General features: G+C 47.5%; 2 protein-coding genes and 1 long non-coding RNA gene across 7 annotated transcripts; 1 reads left to right on the forward strand and 2 right to left on the reverse strand.

Annotated features, from left to right (window-relative positions):
- Nucleotides 1-5,197: 5,197 nt before the first annotated feature.
- Nucleotides 5,198-5,715, reverse strand: LOC147958963 (uncharacterized). Its single transcript, XR_015611511.1, has 2 exons — nucleotides 5,591-5,715; nucleotides 5,198-5,452 (listed from the first exon to the last, which is right to left on the reverse strand). It is a non-coding gene; the product is annotated as an uncharacterized LOC147958963 (long non-coding RNA).
- On the forward strand, nucleotides 5,683-9,123 carry LOC125522810 (calcium/calmodulin-regulated receptor-like kinase 2). Its single transcript, XM_048687839.2, has 8 exons — nucleotides 5,683-5,895; nucleotides 6,125-6,596; nucleotides 6,808-6,961; nucleotides 7,332-7,458; nucleotides 7,640-7,725; nucleotides 7,810-7,881; nucleotides 8,308-8,511; nucleotides 8,617-9,123. Exons 2-8 carry the CDS (start codon nucleotides 6,244-6,246, stop codon nucleotides 8,914-8,916), a joined length of 1,296 nt encoding a protein of 431 aa, XP_048543796.2. The 5' UTR covers nucleotides 5,683-5,895; nucleotides 6,125-6,243; the 3' UTR covers nucleotides 8,917-9,123.
- Nucleotides 9,124-9,305: 182 nt separating this feature from the next.
- Nucleotides 9,306-15,335, reverse strand: LOC125522809 (phosphatidylinositol 4-kinase gamma 5). Of its 5 annotated transcripts, none has more exons than XM_087536693.1 (2): nucleotides 15,235-15,335; nucleotides 9,306-11,838 (listed from the first exon to the last, which is right to left on the reverse strand). In XM_087536693.1, exon 2 carries the CDS (start codon nucleotides 11,733-11,735, stop codon nucleotides 9,708-9,710), a length of 2,028 nt encoding a protein of 675 aa, XP_087392819.1. In that variant the 5' UTR covers nucleotides 11,736-11,838; nucleotides 15,235-15,335; the 3' UTR covers nucleotides 9,306-9,707. The 5 variants fall into 5 exon arrangements, with proteins under 5 accessions (XP_087392819.1, XP_087392820.1, XP_087392821.1 ...); XM_087536694.1 differs by lacking the exon at nucleotides 15,235-15,335 and adding an exon at nucleotides 14,711-14,828; XM_087536695.1 differs by lacking the exon at nucleotides 15,235-15,335 and adding an exon at nucleotides 13,586-14,698.
- Between the last annotated feature and the right edge of the window lie 1,788 nt (nucleotides 15,336-17,123).

The following is a 17,123-nucleotide window of genomic DNA, read 5'->3' on the forward strand; positions in this document are numbered from 1 at the left end:
CTGGCTGTTAATGGTTGGCTGGACAAAAAGTCTCCCAAGTAGGGAAACCCAGCTGGGGGTTGTGGTGTAATTGTTCGTCGCAAATTTTGCGTATTTAAGCGCCACTAGCTGCTATTGGTTGCTTGACCTCCTAAAGTCTTTCCCTGAGGAGAGGCATTACTGAAAGTCTGAAACTTTCCAAGATTGTGAGTGTTAGGTCCAATGCTTTACCCAAATGATTTATACAAGCTGGAATGCAACTGGCAGTGTTTCTATTTGCAGGAATGAAGGTTATGTGAGGTAAGCAGCTCTAGGTTGGTTTGGCAGAATATATTGTTGGTTACTGTCACCAGTCACCAACTCAATGTCTGGACCGAGATGAAGTCTAAGTAAATATGCCATCGCTGCATACAGCGATTTAATGGATTTGTAAAAAGCAAAGTTGGTATTCGTCTATTCGTTAATCACACAAGAAAATGTTCAACTATTTCTCTTCAGAACACAAAAGGTCCATTTAGGCTTGACCCGAATCCGATGCCGAACCATGCGCATTTGAATTTCTGCCTCTCGGTTCCACAATTCAGTTCCGAATTCGAGTGTCATTTTGTGTTAAGCTAGAGGAATTTACCCGTGGTCTTTTTATAACCATCCAAGCAAAGTTTGTTTGGTTTTCCACCTTGTAAAAGTGCATCGACAAAGTCCAGAAAAAGACGGCCAGGACTGTAACACTAACAGGCACGCAAGACACAACCGACGGCATCATCATCAGTTAAAACAAAACGTCAACACCAAGACTTCGAAAGGACATTGAGAGTAATTTTCCTCGCAGACGAGGTCGGAAGAAGGATCTAAGCAGAGAACCAAAACGGCTCCGGCGGTGGCCACCACTGACCACCGGACAAGGCAGGCGTTACGCTCGAAGCAGAGAGACGAGACGATACGCATTGCCGTCCGGAGGGTGGCAGTTGGAAGAACCGGACGACACCGGGCGGTAGCGAGCAGCGTAGCGACCGGCGAAGCCGATCAGGACACGCGTGCCATTGCTGTTCAGCTCTTCCTGATCGCCTGCGCCGGATGACGATGTGATCCACTGACGGCCTTGAGATTTTTCTCTTCTCCTCCGAACTATCTGCCGGAGTGACGAGTGTGATACAGTGACAGTCTTTTGATTTTCCTTTGTTTTCTCGAATTACCTACCGGAGTGACAAATGTGGTACAGTGACAGTCTTGTGATTTCCCCTTTTATTTTCAAATTGTTTAGTAGGAGTGACATTTTCATTCCAAGCCCGTCCCTCTCCAGACGTCTCTAGCGTTGACTTGCCGCGTATATACGATTTTTTTGAACTGACAAAACATTATTCAATTTGTGGTAAAGACATTTCCTTAAATTTGGCTGAGTCCTGTTTTCTCCTTTTTTTTCGGGTGGAAATTCAGTCCCGTTAACGAATATTTTGTTCGATATTTTGTAGTAAAATGGGAGCCAGACATATCACATTTTATTTTTTGGAAAAAGGAGGTTGGAGCCATATATATCACACATTAGAAGGCGGAAATGTTAACGCAAAAAAAAAACTAAAAATTGTGACAACCAGATTTGAGATGCAAAAACAAATAAAATTGCCATGCTTGTGTATCAGGATTTGCCATATTATGCGGTTAAAATTGCCATACAGTTTAAATAAATTAACGACTGTATTGGTCTCTTCATGTTTTTAGGTAACCTTTTGTTGGGCGGTTAACGTTCCCTTATCTGTGTCTCCACCTTAAGTTCTTTATGCAACACCCGAAGGTCGTCGTACGCATAAGGGAAGCACCACAACTGTATTGTGCAGCCTCGACGTTACAATAGTGCCTATCTGTTGCAGTCAATCCAAACCTGTCCTCTGTTTTTTGTTCAGAAAAATTATCATATAATATTTTATGTTTATACCACTGGTCACAAAGAAATCAAATATGATGAGAGAAGTATCAATGACCTTGCCATGAACAATCGATAGCCAAGTCAAGAAAAATATTATCCACCGTGGCACCGCCCATACATTTTTTTGTTTAAAACATAGCGAGTATAAAATGACAGAGCGCACACCACCAAGATGCACACACACACACGTCCACACAATGTATACAAATGACCGGTGTTGAGGGGCTATATGACTGATTTCTTTTCACCGACGGAAATATCGCCTTGCACTTCCGCTCATACAAATATACATACTAAGTTGGATTTCAATCTCGCTCCTATATGCATTTGATAAAATGCCGTTTCCTCTGTGTATATACGTAATCAAACTTTACAGGGGCATGCTGACAGATCTGTTAAGTTCGTTATATGTTCATAATAGAAAAAGCCTGGTTAACCAACTAAGCACATCCAATGCAACACACAGTGTGCCAAGACACACATTTCGGCATTTGCACAAGTCACCGACAACCTGGCCCTTCCTAAAAAAATTGTATTATATTTCACGACAAAAATGCTCTCTTACGGGATACAACATCTTACGGTTATTTCTTTCTTGGGGCAAGAACAATGGTGGCAGTACCAAGATGAGCCCCGTGCATTCCATGTAGATATTTGTTTTGAAGCTGCTATCCGAACCCATCATTACTCAATGGTAGCAATGGTCCCTTTCCAAGTCTCTCGTCATTAGTTCTTCCCCTTTTCTTCATTGTTTTCTCCCAAAGCAAGAAAAACATACTACATGTAGAGCAACACTAGCCTCATTCCACACTTTTGTCAGTGAGGAACCAGACTCTGCTGCAAGAGCCGGTTAGCCTCTACAGGCAGCACCTTTTAATTGAGCTGTATCGATTGAGTCGATGTGCCAGCTGAGGCATCTGTCCAGCATGTAGCGTTGGCCATGCCCTTATAATTCTCTAAAAAAAACTTATGGTTAAGAGCATTTACAACCGGACTAGGCAAATTCGGGCCCTCAAACGATCGTGGATGCGCCTGGGCGCTTCCGCGGGCACTGACCGGTCACTTCTTAAATCATATCGTCCACGTTCGTGTATCTTATATCCAATCCCCTATATCCATGCTAAACCATGCAACGTCGATCAAACTACATAGATCAGCAAAAGGACATAGGCAAGCACAATACACTCGTCAAAAGATCACGAACAATGTTCAAAAGACCACCAAAGTTCACATAAACGACAGACACTTTAAACTACATCTAATATTTGAAATTAAATTGAAGAAATCGGATCTTCACCACTTCCTCGCCGGCCATTTTCCCTTTCAGTCGCCGGCGCAGCTGTAGCTGTCGGCGGCTGGTGGAGAATTGTCCGATTCGTCGGACGAGGGGCCATGGTCGTCGTCGAAGGACGAGGAGCCCACGTGGGGGAGCAGGGGCTGGCGTGGGGGAGGCACGGACTTCGCAACCCTCACGGAGCTGCGCGCGGGCCGGGAGGAGGTAGCGCCAGCGTCCTTGCTGCCCCGGCGAGTGAGAGGCGAGGCGGCCGATCCGGAACTGCTACCCGTATCCACCTTGTACCTCTCGAGGGCAATGCGGAGGGCGAGCTCCTCGTCGGATTCGGAGCGGCTGGTGACGCTCGACATGGTCATTATTTGTCTTGAATACTATTAGATATTTACAATGCCGAATATCGTGTCGGTTGGAGGAGGGTACCACCCTACCTTAGAGCAACTCAACGCAAGGCATCTCATTTAACGCCCATTTGCCCAACGTGGGAAGCATGTCGTGTGAAGGGTATGCCCGGTGCTGAGAGTACCATCGAGGCTATGCCCTTCATGGTGGATGGCCAAACACCAAGGGTATGGCAAGCGCGGAGGGGGTGTTAATGTCAAATCTACGTTTAGGGCAAGGGTCATCCCACTCGTCCTGCACCACCCGAAAATGATTACTCGATGGATGAAGAACAAAAGTATCCATGTGGGATATACTCTAAGCATATACCAACGTTATATTGTTGGGTTATTCCAACACAATATTGTTTTAGGATTCTCTATAAAGACTAAAATAACCTCATGTTAAGTTGTAGCCCAAAGGACATATGTAAGTATGTAACCATGCACCCCTATAGGTCTTATCATATTTTCCCTATAAAATATAGGAGAGGCTCATCTCCACTGGAAGGGGGCGAACGTTTGAAATAAAGAGAGCCTTTTTCTCTCCCTGACACACTTATTGTTCTCTTGATGTTTGCAGGTAACCTTGCGTCGGACGGTCAACGTTTCCTTATGTGTGTCTCTGCCTTAAGTTTCCTACCACCCCATGAAAGTCCTCGTATGTGCAAGGAAAGTGCCACGATTGTACTGTGGAGTCTCGACGCTACATAGTGTATATCCGATAGAGTCACTCCAAATCCATCCTTTATGTTTTTTTGTTCTGCAAAATAATCGTATAGTATTTGATGTTTATACTGCTAGTCACAAATCAAATATGATGAGAGAAGTGTCAATGACCATTTTTTTGCGGGTGCAAGTGTCAATGACCATTGACATGAACAATTAATAGCCAGGTCAAGAAAAATATTATCCACCATGACACCGCACACACATCTTTTTCGTTTTTATAAAGTATTATAAGATAGACACGTGCACACTCACACACCACCATGACATACACACACATTCACACAACGTCTACTAAAGAGGGGTGTTGAGGGGCCATATGATTGAGATCTCTCGTTACCTTACCGGCGGAGATATCGTCTTACGCTTCCCCTCGTACAAATTATTCATATTGAAGTTGGAGTTGGAACCCTGATGGCTGGGGTATGCATTTGAATAAATGTCGTTTTCTCTGTGTATATATATATATGTAATCAAATTATACCGAGCCATGCTGATGCAGCCGTATATTTTCAATACTAGAAAAGACCTGGTTAACCAACTAAGCACATTCAATGTAACACAATCTACAAGGACACGCATTCGGCATCTGCATAAGTCACCGACAAGCAGTCCCAGGTCTCCTACGGGATTCTACCACTCCCTCTGGTCCTTTTTAATTTGTATATAAGTTTTGCCCGAAGTCAAAGTATCTCTACTTTAACCAAACTTATAGAAAAAAATATCAACATTCACAATGTCAAATTAACATTTTTAGATTCATTATGAAATGTAGTTTCATAGTACGTATGTTTGGTATTGTTGATGTTGATGATTTTTAATATAAATTTAGTCAAACTTTGTGAAGTTTGACTTGACAGAAATCTAATATGCGAAGTAAAAAGGGACCGGAGGGAGTACATCTTACGGTTATTTTTCTTCCCTATAATATAATCCTAACAAAAAAATCCTGGTTAACGGTTAAGCGCATTCAGCGTACACACCGGATCCTACAAAGATACGCAACTGAGCGTCTGCACAAGTCACCGACAGGCGGGCCCTCCCGAAAGTCCCCGTATTATATTCACGACGAGACGGTGTCTCCTACGGGATCCATTCGCACATGACCGGCGGCTCCCATCAAACCACCAACTGCTCCCCCTCCATCTTCATCTTCAGAAACAAAAAGAAGAGAAAAATAATATATTCAGGAAAAGATCAAAGAGGAAGCGAGAGAGAGATAGAGACGGATATATTGCTAATAAATCACTGTAATTAATTTCGTCCCCGAAAAAGATGCACAGTACGTACGCAGGCATTGATTACTCCCAGTCTTGTCCTGTGATGAAGCGCTTGGACTGCGTCCACCTCCAAAACGCGCAGCCGCCTTTTCCACGCGCCCACCGGCTCTGAATTCCTCCTCCCTCTCCCAAACCAAACCCGCGCGGCGAAAGCAACGGCCGGAGCACGGGAAGGAAGGAAGGAAGGAGGGAAGGAGGAGACCTCTCTCTCGCTCGCTCGCGCGCGTCGTCGTCGTCGTCTCCGCCGATCCTCCCCGTGCCTCGAAGCGCGCGCGGGGGCAGGCAGGCCGGAAGCTTCGCGCGCAAGGCGCTGAGGTACGACGCACGCCTCCCGCCCGGCTTTTTGGACAGATCGCCTTTATTCCGGGCGGCCCGATCACCGAATTCCGACGCGGGGCCGCCTTCATGGCCCCGGAATTCCGGCGCGGGGGCGCTTCCGACCCCCTGGCGCGTGACGCGCCTTGACGCGTCCGTACGTGGCGCCGCGAGAATTTTGGGTGCGGGATTGATTCCTGACGCGTGTTGCTTTGCTGCTCCGTGGCAGGAGGAGGAGGAGGAGCGGGAGGAGCCTGGAGAGCGCGCGCCGACGCGGTCGCCGCTCCGCGCCTGCACCGGGGGTCGGTTCGCGCGGCATGGTCTTGGCCCCCGCGCGAACGCACGGGAATGGCGGATAGGGCGAAGGTCGTGGCCGTCGTGGTCGCCGCGGGCGTGGGCGCGGCGGTGCTCGCGGCGGCGTGCGTGTTCCTCGCCATATGGATGTACCGGCGGCGGGCCAGCGTGGTGGCGCGGACGCGGACGCGGTCGCTCGAGTCCTCCACGGCCACGCTGCGGGCCAACGGCTCCACCGCCAGCCTCGACTCCAGCGTCTCCGTCTCCGTCGTCTCCGAGAGCGTCGCCGACTGGGGCCACAACCCGCTGCCGCCGGGGAAGCGCGTCGCCTTCTGGGGCTGGCGGGGCGCCAACAACGGCAGGGACCAGCCCCTCTCCATCTCCGGGATCCCCAAGTACCACTACAAGTATGTTTGGCAACTACAGCCCCATTGCAATCCTCGTGCTGTTTTCATTTCATAGCTGTGATTTATTTCAGAAGCTATCAGCCCATATGAAACTCATACCATGATCATAATTGTGAATGCTGGTGTAGTGGTCTTGGTGTGAGTGACCAAAAGAAATAAAAGTAGAGTAACATTTTCTGATCGCTCCATGTTACTGCTGCTGGTTGTTCAGGGATCTGCAGAAGGCTACCAACAACTTCACCACGATTCTGGGGCAAGGATCGTTTGGTCCTGTGTACAAGGCTGTAATGGCTACCGGTGAAGTCGTGGCTGTAAAGGTTCTCGCGGGCGATTCTACGCAAGGGGAAAGAGAGTTCCAGACAGAGGTAAGGTGACTTTTCTGCTCAGTCCCGGCGACCACTTGATTTGGGGATCCATAGATCATGTATCATAGCCAGCTGGGTTTCGCTCCAACTGTCTGCAGCCCAAAACTGAGGCAAGCTAACAAAGAATTGGCTTCCAGTTGGTTTGGCACCAAGAATTGGCATATCTTAATTTTGGTTGTGCAAACTTATTGGCTGTCTCTTTTTGGTAGTAGATAGTCAGCATATAATTATGTTCTTGAGTGATGACACATGGTGCGGGTGAAGGCAGTGCAACTGGCAATATCTTTAGTCCATGTTGAGTAGTAGTTGGTAGTGAAGCATTTGACTCTGATAAACCAAGATATAATCATGATCACGTCTTCTTTTGCAGGTAATCTTGCTTAGTCGGCTGCATCATAGAAATCTTGTTAATTTGGTTGGATATTGCGTGGAAAAAGGCCAACACATTCTGATGTATGAGTACATGAGCAACGGGAATTTGGCAACTCTTCTGTATGGTAAGGGAGACAATTTCTCTACTTTTCGGTGATGAAACATGAAAAGGAAAAAAAACATCCATGCATAGTAATTCTGCACTGAGCATGTAGCATGACATGCATTGGGAAGGGGAATAAACTAACTGTTGATATGAATCAAGAAATCTCTCTCTCTAATTATTTTCATACCACATCCTGTTAGGCGATAATAAACGGAGTTTGAGCTGGCAAGAGAGGCTACAAATAGCTCACGACGTCTCTCATGGGATTGAGTACCTGCATGAAGGGGTACAGTTGATGGCTATTAAACACGTACCTCCATTGTTAATGACCTGGTCTTGCAATTGATCAAAGCTACGACTATGTGTGCAGGCTGTCCCGCCTGTTATTCACCGAGACCTAAAGTCTGCTAATATACTCTTGGACGAATCAATGAGGGCCAAGGTTAGGCAATTTATGATGGAGTATTTATGCTGATCATTGCAAATGCCTTTTGTTCTTTATGTGTACTTTTAGGTGTTATTATGCTGCCACCTTAGCTAAACCAGTACTACTGTGTCATGATGAGTCTGCAGTTCAGTGATCAACTGAACCTGCTAATGCCGATGGTTTAGCTAAACCAGTATTGTCTCTATCACGAGTTCATTAGTAATAAACTAACCTGCTCCTGCTGGATGCCAGTTGTTTAGCTGAACCAATACTCTCTCACGACGATGTGTCTGCAGTTCAGTGATCAACTGAACCTGCTAAAGATATTTCTGATGGAAGACGCATGCAACTAAAATAAAGATATCAGTTCCATGGTAGAAAATTGTTTGCTTGAAAATAACCATGCTAATGTGCTCTGTTTGTTTTACTTGCTGCGTGCAGGTTGCAGACTTTGGTCTATCAAAGGAGGAAGTATTTGATGGAAGTAAGTCAGGTCTCAAGGGCACCTATGGATATATGGACCCTGATTACATGTCCACCAACAAATTCACAAAGAAGAGTGATGTTTACAGTTTCGGCATAATACTTTTTGAACTCATAACAGCCATAAATCCACAACAAGGCTTAATGGAGTACATTGACCTAGTAAGTGATTTCAGGCATTCTTACAGTATTTTCTGACAAGATTTCAGTAGGGAGAAATTTACCTTGTAGTACCAGTCAGTGAGCATTACGCACCTCTCCTTTTAGGCAGCGATTGGAGGGGAAGGAAAGGTGGATTGGGATGAGATACTTGACAAGAACCTCCTTGGCGGGAGCATTCCAGAAGAGGCAAGGGTCCTTGCCGATGTTGCCTACTGGTGCATCAACAGGAGCCCAAGGAAGCGGCCATGGATATCAGAGGTCACCCAGGCCATTTCAAGGCTAAGGCAGCGGCAGATGACTTTGCCGAGGAGCGAGACCAGGACCGTGCTAAGGAGGATAGAGTACCAGCACGTGGAGCTCAGCGATCTCGCCGGCATGAAAGAACTCACGCCGGTAGGAGCCTGAAGTCCCTCCTTCCTATTTGATGAAAACATCAGTTAGTTTTGGCCTTTGAAGGTGTCTAACTTGGGTTGGAATAGATGTAAATAATCCTGAAGGTAGAGTTTGGCAGGATGACCGTCTCTCAATTGATAGACTGGCAGATTGGTAATATGAACACTCTAGTAACAAATGCTAGAAAGTGTAAATCGATGAAGGGGACATTAAACTGCATGCTGACCTTATGTTCATAATGTTGCTGCATGAACTAGACAATAAATTTCACAGCAGCATAACCTAGCAGAGACAGAAGAGTTCAACTGCATCAATAATAGAGTGCAAGGTACACACCACTTAAACATCTGTGACAACAGGTACAGTATATATAAATGACATGAGAACAATGACAACTGACAGCACAATAAAAACCTTTCAAGTTGAAATATAACATTACTCTGAAATCTGGACAATGTTTAATTACCACACCAGAAACTTTTTCTTGCATGTCTGTTTTATTTGAATGGCACCTTTGAATGCATATCATGCATGGAGGAATTGGGTGGCCAAGAACTGGGCAGACATCACATCCCAACCTCCTCCAGGCAACTAGCTAGAAAAGGAAAAAAGGAAAAAGAAGAAGGAAACTATGTACAGGAAAGGCCATCATCTGAACATGGACCTCTGAAGCAGGCATATTCAACGCTCGAACCCTATTGTAAAGGATGGCTTTATTCGACGACCGACCGCATACCTTGACACCTACAGGAAGCCACAGCAAACAGTAGCAGCCAAACTGACTTCTCTACTCCTGCACTAACTCAAAACTGACAAGAAGTACCCATCCTCAGCCTCCCCCTCTGCCCGGTGGCGCCAAGCTTGTGCGCGCGGAATGCGCCAGGGAGCAGCTCCTGGAACTTCTCAAGGAACAGGCCCCATGTATCCACACCCATGTCGGCCAGCTTCACAAAGCTTGCGCTTGTTGGGAGCTGTTCATTTGCAGTCCTCCAGTTACCAACTTGGTTGTTTTCAGAGGTTTTCACAGAATCTGCACCCTTGGGAATAGCAGGCACCTGACGCTGGCTTTTGTCCATGAGACTGACGCTGCTCAGTGAGGTTGATAGCTTGGAAATGTTAGGAAGCCACTTATTGACAGGCTTGGGGCAAGCTAACTTTTCTGCATTGCTTTCTTCCTCCTCCTGAATGTCATCTTCCTCTTCTTCAATGGCCTCTTCCAATTTAGACAGCGGGTTTCTGGAGCTTCCCCCCTTAAATTCAAAATGGCAGGCTGGTGGTGTTTTTGGCATTTCATGATCTTCACAGTCAAGTTCAAATTGGGTCACATCTTCATCTGCAGAATCATGTTCTGTGGAACATTCTTCTCGTTCACTTGCTAGCCTCCTTGCCTCCATGCAGACAACCTCTAGCTGACTTGGCTGATCATCCATCCCGTTGAATTCCCTGCTCATCATCTCACCAATCTCCGCAAGGCAAAGACCAAATAATGTGCCTTCTTTCAGAAATATGGTTGAGAGGACTAGCACACGGAGGCACGCTTCCCGGATCATAGGCAGCTCCATACGAAGCATCTCAGCATCTTTCACTGGATCAAGTTTCCCTATGTACTCAAGCTCATCCTCAGAGAATGGGATTGACGCCTGCGGCCAGTGAATCCATTCAAAATATGGATCCTCTAAACACTCTGGCAGGCAGAGACCATGGTCAATAGGAATCAGCTCAGTCAGATTTCCAAATTGATCTGCTCCTGTCACCTTTCTTACCAGAAGATTTCCAGCATGTCTATCAGTGTTGAAGATTCGGATGTCAAGAATACCAATCCTGTGAATAGCAGATACAGGGAAGCTTGAAGTGCCAAGGTCACTAGCATCAAAATCATGAGGAGCGAACTGCTGAAATGAGGCAATCTTGCTGACAGTTCGCGGATCACCCACAGAAGCCTTCTTGTTGGTAGAACCGACGCCTTCATTCACATTAAATACAGGATGTGAAATCTTAACAAGAACTGTCGGGGGGACATTAGCAAAGTTATCATAGTCCAGAAGGTATGCAGCAACCTCTCTAAAACCGGTCTCACCAACTCGAACTGATCTTTTGAGGCCTGGCTGCCCAAGGGCTCTCCCAGTAAAACCTTTTGGATTGTTGGGTGCAAATGGCTCCTCATCATTTGGCTTCACAATGGCAGCATTCTCACCTTTACTGTTCTTGAAATAGTAGGCACCACCAAGCCCACTATTGACAAGTTTTGGATCCACACCGTTTCTTATGGCCCTAGCAACATCCTTAACAAGCTGCTTTGCCTGAATGCAGCGGGTTGGACACACTAAAACTTCAATTGGACCACCCTTATCCTTTTGCTGCTGGAGATCCTTGCTTGTAGGAGACAGGCATGGGCTGGAGGAACTCCGATGCATGAAGGTCTTGGTCAGGAGCAGTGGGGAATCATTTCGGATGCTGCTGAGATCATTCTTGAGGACATGATCACCGAGTGTCAGAGAACTCTCCTCAGTGGGAACATTGAGGGCCACCTGCAGCTTTCTTTTGACTGTGTGTACACTGTCACCACGATCCAGTTGAACAGGCAGTACAAACCCAGTGTCAGTCTGGACAAAAACACGTTTCCATCCAACAGCCTTCCCCTCGCTTCTAGTTTTGCTAGGGTAATCACCGATCAGAGAGCTGCTCAAGGCTGAAACTGCCATCTGGGTCTGGACAGGGTTCTTCAAGTTGCGAGACATGGCAGCCAACAAAGGAATTGATCTCTTGCACCTTTCAAATTCTGCAGATGACGCTGTGCTAGAGTGCGAGAAAGGTGTCACGGAAGCAATCATCAGGCAACGGACGCCATCTTCCACGTTAGACAGAAAGCAACAGAAAGCTTCAGTGGTAAGCTGTTACGAAACCCGATGAGCCCAACCTTTGGATAATAAGATCCTGCAAAAACAGAAAAGAGCAATTGGAGGTTATTATCTTTTTCTCAAGTCAGAAACAACCGCTAATAAGCATCAAAACGAGAAATATTAGTTCTTCATTCAACTTCCAAACTACCGATTCTTGCTCTGTAATAAATATGAAATGGAACATAAGTAATTCTCATGGTAAACTCAACCACCCAGTTAATGAATAAACCAAAACACTTCGCGTGACTTGAGCTAGCATTTCCATATTTTACAGAAAGATGGTGTACATAAGGAGTGGGCTACCACTTCCCATCTTTGACTACTAGCTTTTTTTAAGCCTCGTACTGAAGATATGATATGTTCGTTGAACATAGATGCATTTTTATTTCAGTTTCATTCAGAGATTCGTGCTGTCCCCCGTTCACTCCCCCATCAATAGCATTTGTCCTTTTCTTACCCAAAATCTCTGTAGACTGATCACTGATGAGACAGGGAAATCTCTTAAACTTTTCATGTGGAAAACAAACCCAAAGCCCACGATTCAGTCCGGAATCCGGGCCAGCAGCTTAATTACCTCTCGATTCGACAATCGTGCAGTTTTCTTCCATGTGTAGCTAACGGCTATTACATTTCATCTCGACAGAGTCAGTAAAAATTCAGATGCAGTTGTCAAAGGCCTTTTTTTATGACAGAAATCTTGGAACTTTCAAGCTGAATCCGAACTAGGGAAGCTGCGCGAGTACAAGCTTCGCTCAGACACAGTAGATCAGCTGCTGCGGGAGCGAGCTACACAATCGTCAGACAATCTAGCGGTTGATGACATGAGCTACGCGTAAGGAAAGACATTAATGAGCCCGGCCCAGCTGAAAGCCTGGAGAATCCTAAAAAAGGAATAATTATTGCTCAAGAAGCTACCAGAACGAAGCCGCGCTCCATTCCTTGGCGACGAAGCACCGTTTTTTCCCCCTACCAAAAACGCCGGCCCTTCCGCTCTCTCCACTGAGAAAGAGAGACATCGGGGCGGCGAAGGCCATGGATTCTACCGGCGGAACGAGCACCAACACGAAGGGGGAAATGAGGCTCTGTCCATACCTGAACCAATGCGGAGACCCAGAAATGGCGGCCCGCCGCCGGCGGGGCCGCAGATCTGGCAGGTGCGCCGCAGCCGCCTCTTCCGTCCGTCGTCCGGCGAGGGACCGGCACCTCCCACTCCCCGGCACAGCACTCCTCCGCCTCCGCCTCCCGGGTTCCGAGTTCTTGCCCCCTTCTTCCCTCGCTCTCTCGTGCGTGAGTGAGCGAGAGCTTGCGAGGGGCTGGGTGTGTGGGGGTGCGACAGGGAGAGGGACAGGGGAGATGTGTAATGGAGGGGGTTAATTTAAAGCCCTGAGCAAACCATGGTTAGGTTAGAGAGGTGCGAGGGGCGCGTGAGCTGGGATTGGCCGGGGCAACGTGTGTGCGTGCGAGGGCCTTCTTCCTCCGGCGACCCTCGACTCTCATCTAATTGGATGGCACGGCCTTGTGCGGTTTTCCGCGGGCCTATGCGCAAATTCCCGGCGAACCATGCAGGGGGGCCGCATGTAATTCGTCCACAAGAAAGAGATTATAACGTCGAAGATGACACGATTGGTATATTGTAAAAAATGGCATGATTCAATAAGAAGTCGAAGATTGTACGACCTAGATGGGCAACGAATGACATAAAGATCATCAACTGGAGCGACAATCAGAACATTACCATGACCACAATGGGAGTGCGGCCATCGGTCGTAGGTGAAACTTACATGCACGAACATAGCACATGCGTTGGTGGAATATGACTGTGGAAACGCTGCACACCCAAACAATCTTGCACTACCGAATCAGACACCACCCTGCCGACCAGAGATAGGGGAAGGGGGAGGGGGGGGGGTCCATGGAGGGATCAGTTCAACCTCAAAATATGGAGGTGGATACCGATGATCGGCGGGGGACAACATAGGTCCATGATGACAAAAAATAACCGTCCCCGGCCACCCCAAGGAGAATGAGGCGATAAGGAAACCATCCAGATCTGTTCAAGGATGGTTGAGGGGGGGGGGGTCATGGGAGGGATCAGTTCAATCTCAGAAATATGGAGGTGGATACCGATGATCGGAGGGGGACAACATAGGTCCAGGATGACAAAAAAAAACCCAGCCCTGACCACCCCAAGGAGAATGAGGCGATAAGGAAAACATCCATATCTGGTCGAGGATGGTTGAGGGGGGGGGCATGGGAGGGATCAGTTCAACCTCAGAAATATGGAGGTGGATACCGATGACTGGAGGGGGACAACATAGGTCCAGGATGACAAAAAATAACCAGCCCTGACCACCCCAAGGAGAACGAGGCGATAAGGAAAACATTAAGATCTGGTCGAGGATGGTTGAGGGGGGGGGGCATGGGAGGGATCAGTTCAACCTCAGAAATATGGAGGTGGATACCGATGACCGGAGGGGGACAACATAGGTCCAGGATGACAAAAATAACCGTCCCCGACCACCCCAAGGAGAACGAGGCGATAAGGAAAACATCCAGATCTAGTCAAGGATGGTCGAGCGGGGGGGGGGGGGGGGTCTACGGGAGGGATCGGTTCAACCTCAGAAATATGGAGGTGGATACCGATGACCGGAGGGGGATAAAAAATAACCAGCCCTGACCACCCCAAGGAGAACGAGGCGATAAGGATAACATCCAGATCTGGTCGAGGATGGTCGAGGGAGGGGGGTCCATGGGAGGGATCAGTTCAACCTTGGAAATATGGAGGTGGATACCGATGACCGAAGGGGGACAAAAAATAACCAGCCCCGGCCACCCCAAGGAGAACGAGGCGATAAGAAAAACATTCAGATCTGGTCGAGGATGGTCGGGGGGGGGAGGCAGAATACCAGATTCATGTTGTGTTGAGAGGCCACAGACCACCAACACTCCAGCCAAAGGATTACAGAGGCACAGACAGCCGGAAAAGTGCCACCTCTGATGCCGGAAGCACCATGACACACTGCCGGAAGCCATGCCCGCCATTGTTGCCACCAGCAGAGGCCGCAACACATTCACCATGGTGTCCATGGCCCACTAGACCTAACGCACCCAGCAACCAAAAATCGAAGCCATGATGCCTCGTCGCCGCCGTCCTTGGTTGTTGCGTGGGCTTTCCCGGCGGCGACCTCAGACGGCGCCGAGCAGGAGAGTTGGTAGTGAAAGGAGGGTCGGTGGCGACTAAAGTTAGGGGCATTGCTCGAGTCGCCCAGAGAGAGCGACCCGACTATTTATGCGCGATTGTAGTGTTTTTTTCTTCTTTTCTCGGAAGGTGTATTGTAATTCCCTTTTTTTCTTCGAGAAAGCTCGTTTTGTGGTTATTACCGAATCGGTAAACACACGCGAAAGAGGACAAAGAAGGCAATGTCATTACCAAAGGTGAGTCCTTGGATTACCGCTAAACCTTATGTAAGGTTTTATCTATGAATAGCATCAATAAGTTTAGCTTGTGTGTTTGCCGAAAGTGTTCTTCTGCTCCCTAGTCCAAATGCACCTGCCATGAACATTAAAAAAAACAGTAAATAAAACAAAAGAATTATGAATAGTTTTTGCAACAAACATTATTGAATGTTCTATGCACGTGATTTTTTAATACAAATCATTCCTAATGCTCTAGACGAAGGAAAATAAATCAATGCTCCAAACCATTCTAAAAAATAATCTTTTTGGAGCATCAATTTTTTTCACCCCGAGCACTAGCAATGTTTTTCATCATGAATTTTGCTCGTATGTAGATAATTCAACAATGTTTAATTCTGGTTTTTTAAAACTATTTATAATGGCACATTTGAGTTCGGGAGCAGAAACTCCATGCCATTGTTTTGTGTAGTTTGCATATGTATTCCCGGTGGTAAAAATTAAGCATGTGAACTAATAATAGTTCTATCAACTTATATAGGCTTGCAATGCTTATGCCATTTTTGGAGTAAATGCAACAGTCATGGCTTTCGAACTCAAATGTGGCATGCGTGGAACAATTCAAATAGCAAAACACTGTTTACACACGACTGAATTTCATTTTCCCTATATAGAAGTTAATACACTATTTCATATAGGAGAGAAAAAAAATCGCTCAGGCTCCCACTCAACATTTTCTCATTTCTCACCCTGTCATGGCTATATTCTTATGCCCCCCTCCCCTACCCCCAACCCAGAAAATACTGCATTGTCATGCACATATTTGCATTAACGAGCGGAATCCCGTTGTAAAATGGCTTCCAGCTAGTTCTTCTTTGTACTCATATTCTTTTTCCCCAGACGATAAGTTACGCCTACCGATTTTCGTCCGTAGTTTTGCATCACCAATCTTATCTCGATCGATCTTCTCCGGGGGGGATAGGCGTCAGTTTTGTTCTTGACATGTATAGTGCGTGGAAAGGCAGCTCGAGCATATCACCGCCCCCACCTGCGGCCATGGGCGGAGCCGAGAAGCGCCGAGCAGGCTTTGGGCTTGTCCGCCACTCAAACCGAACGTTTTTTGTACCTCTACCGTGGGAACGGACGCGAGCCGTTTGGATTTACCGGGGAAGCGTCCCGGCCACAACAAGATTTCTTGTCACCACCCCGTGCCGTGCATGCGGCCATGCACACCCCCATGCAGCCGCGCGCGCGCGCTGGGCGGGAGTTCGTGAGGTGCTTGGCCCCCGGTTCAAGTTAGCTAAACCAACGGCGGTGGCGGTCGCTCGGCCCGAACCGCTTTTGTTGCGCTGCGTCTTGCGTGCCGTGCGTGCGTGCGTGCGTGCCATGCACCGGCCTTGGCCCCCGGTTCAAGTAAATTAAACCGGCGGTGGCACGCAGGAACCGGCCGTGCTGGCTGGCCCGGGCGCCGTTGGCGTCGCGGAGGATGGATGGATGGATGCCGTCTAGCCCATGCCGGTTCATCCGCGGGGGATAAGGGATAAGCGTCATGTCCATGGTTTTTCTCTTCTTCTTCTTCTTCTTTACGTGTACGGCGGCGATTGTAAACGTGCGACGCTTTTAGCTGGCTCGCACGGTATGCATGTATCCTACGGTGGCAACAGAGTTAGTTTTAGCTTTTCTTGGTAACGTTACTGTCTTTTTAAAGAGAAAATGAGCTTTGCAAAAGCTCATTTTTCATCTTAGATCTTTCGTACCGCACAAAACGGAAGTATCCCGAATGCTTCCTTAACACGGTTTTCCTCACGTGCTGAGGTGAACATCATCCTGGCTGAAAACCAGTGGCGGAGCTTGCAGCAAATTACTTGGGCGGGTTGGGCAGGCCAAACTGCAAGAAACTGAGAT

The sequence above is a fragment of the Triticum urartu genome, chromosome 7A, assembly GCF_056163025.1.
Source record: "Triticum urartu cultivar PI428250 chromosome 7A, HENAU_Tu73, whole genome shotgun sequence".
Lineage (NCBI taxonomy): Eukaryota > Viridiplantae > Streptophyta > Magnoliopsida > Poales > Poaceae > Triticum > Triticum urartu.

Coding starts and splice junctions, on each gene's coding strand:
- LOC125522810 (XM_048687839.2), top strand. CDS start 6,244: ATGGCGGATAGGGCGAAGGTCGTGGCCGTCGTGGTCGCCGCGGGCGTG. Junction 7,726..7,809: donor TTGAGTACCTGCATGAAGGG/GTACAGTTGATG, acceptor CTATGTGTGCAG/GCTGTCCCGCCTGTTATTCA. Junction 7,882..8,307: donor ACGAATCAATGAGGGCCAAG/GTTAGGCAATTT, acceptor TGCTGCGTGCAG/GTTGCAGACTTTGGTCTATC.
- LOC125522809 (XM_087536693.1), bottom strand. CDS start 11,735: ATGATTGCTTCCGTGACACCTTTCTCGCACTCTAGCACAGCGTCATCT.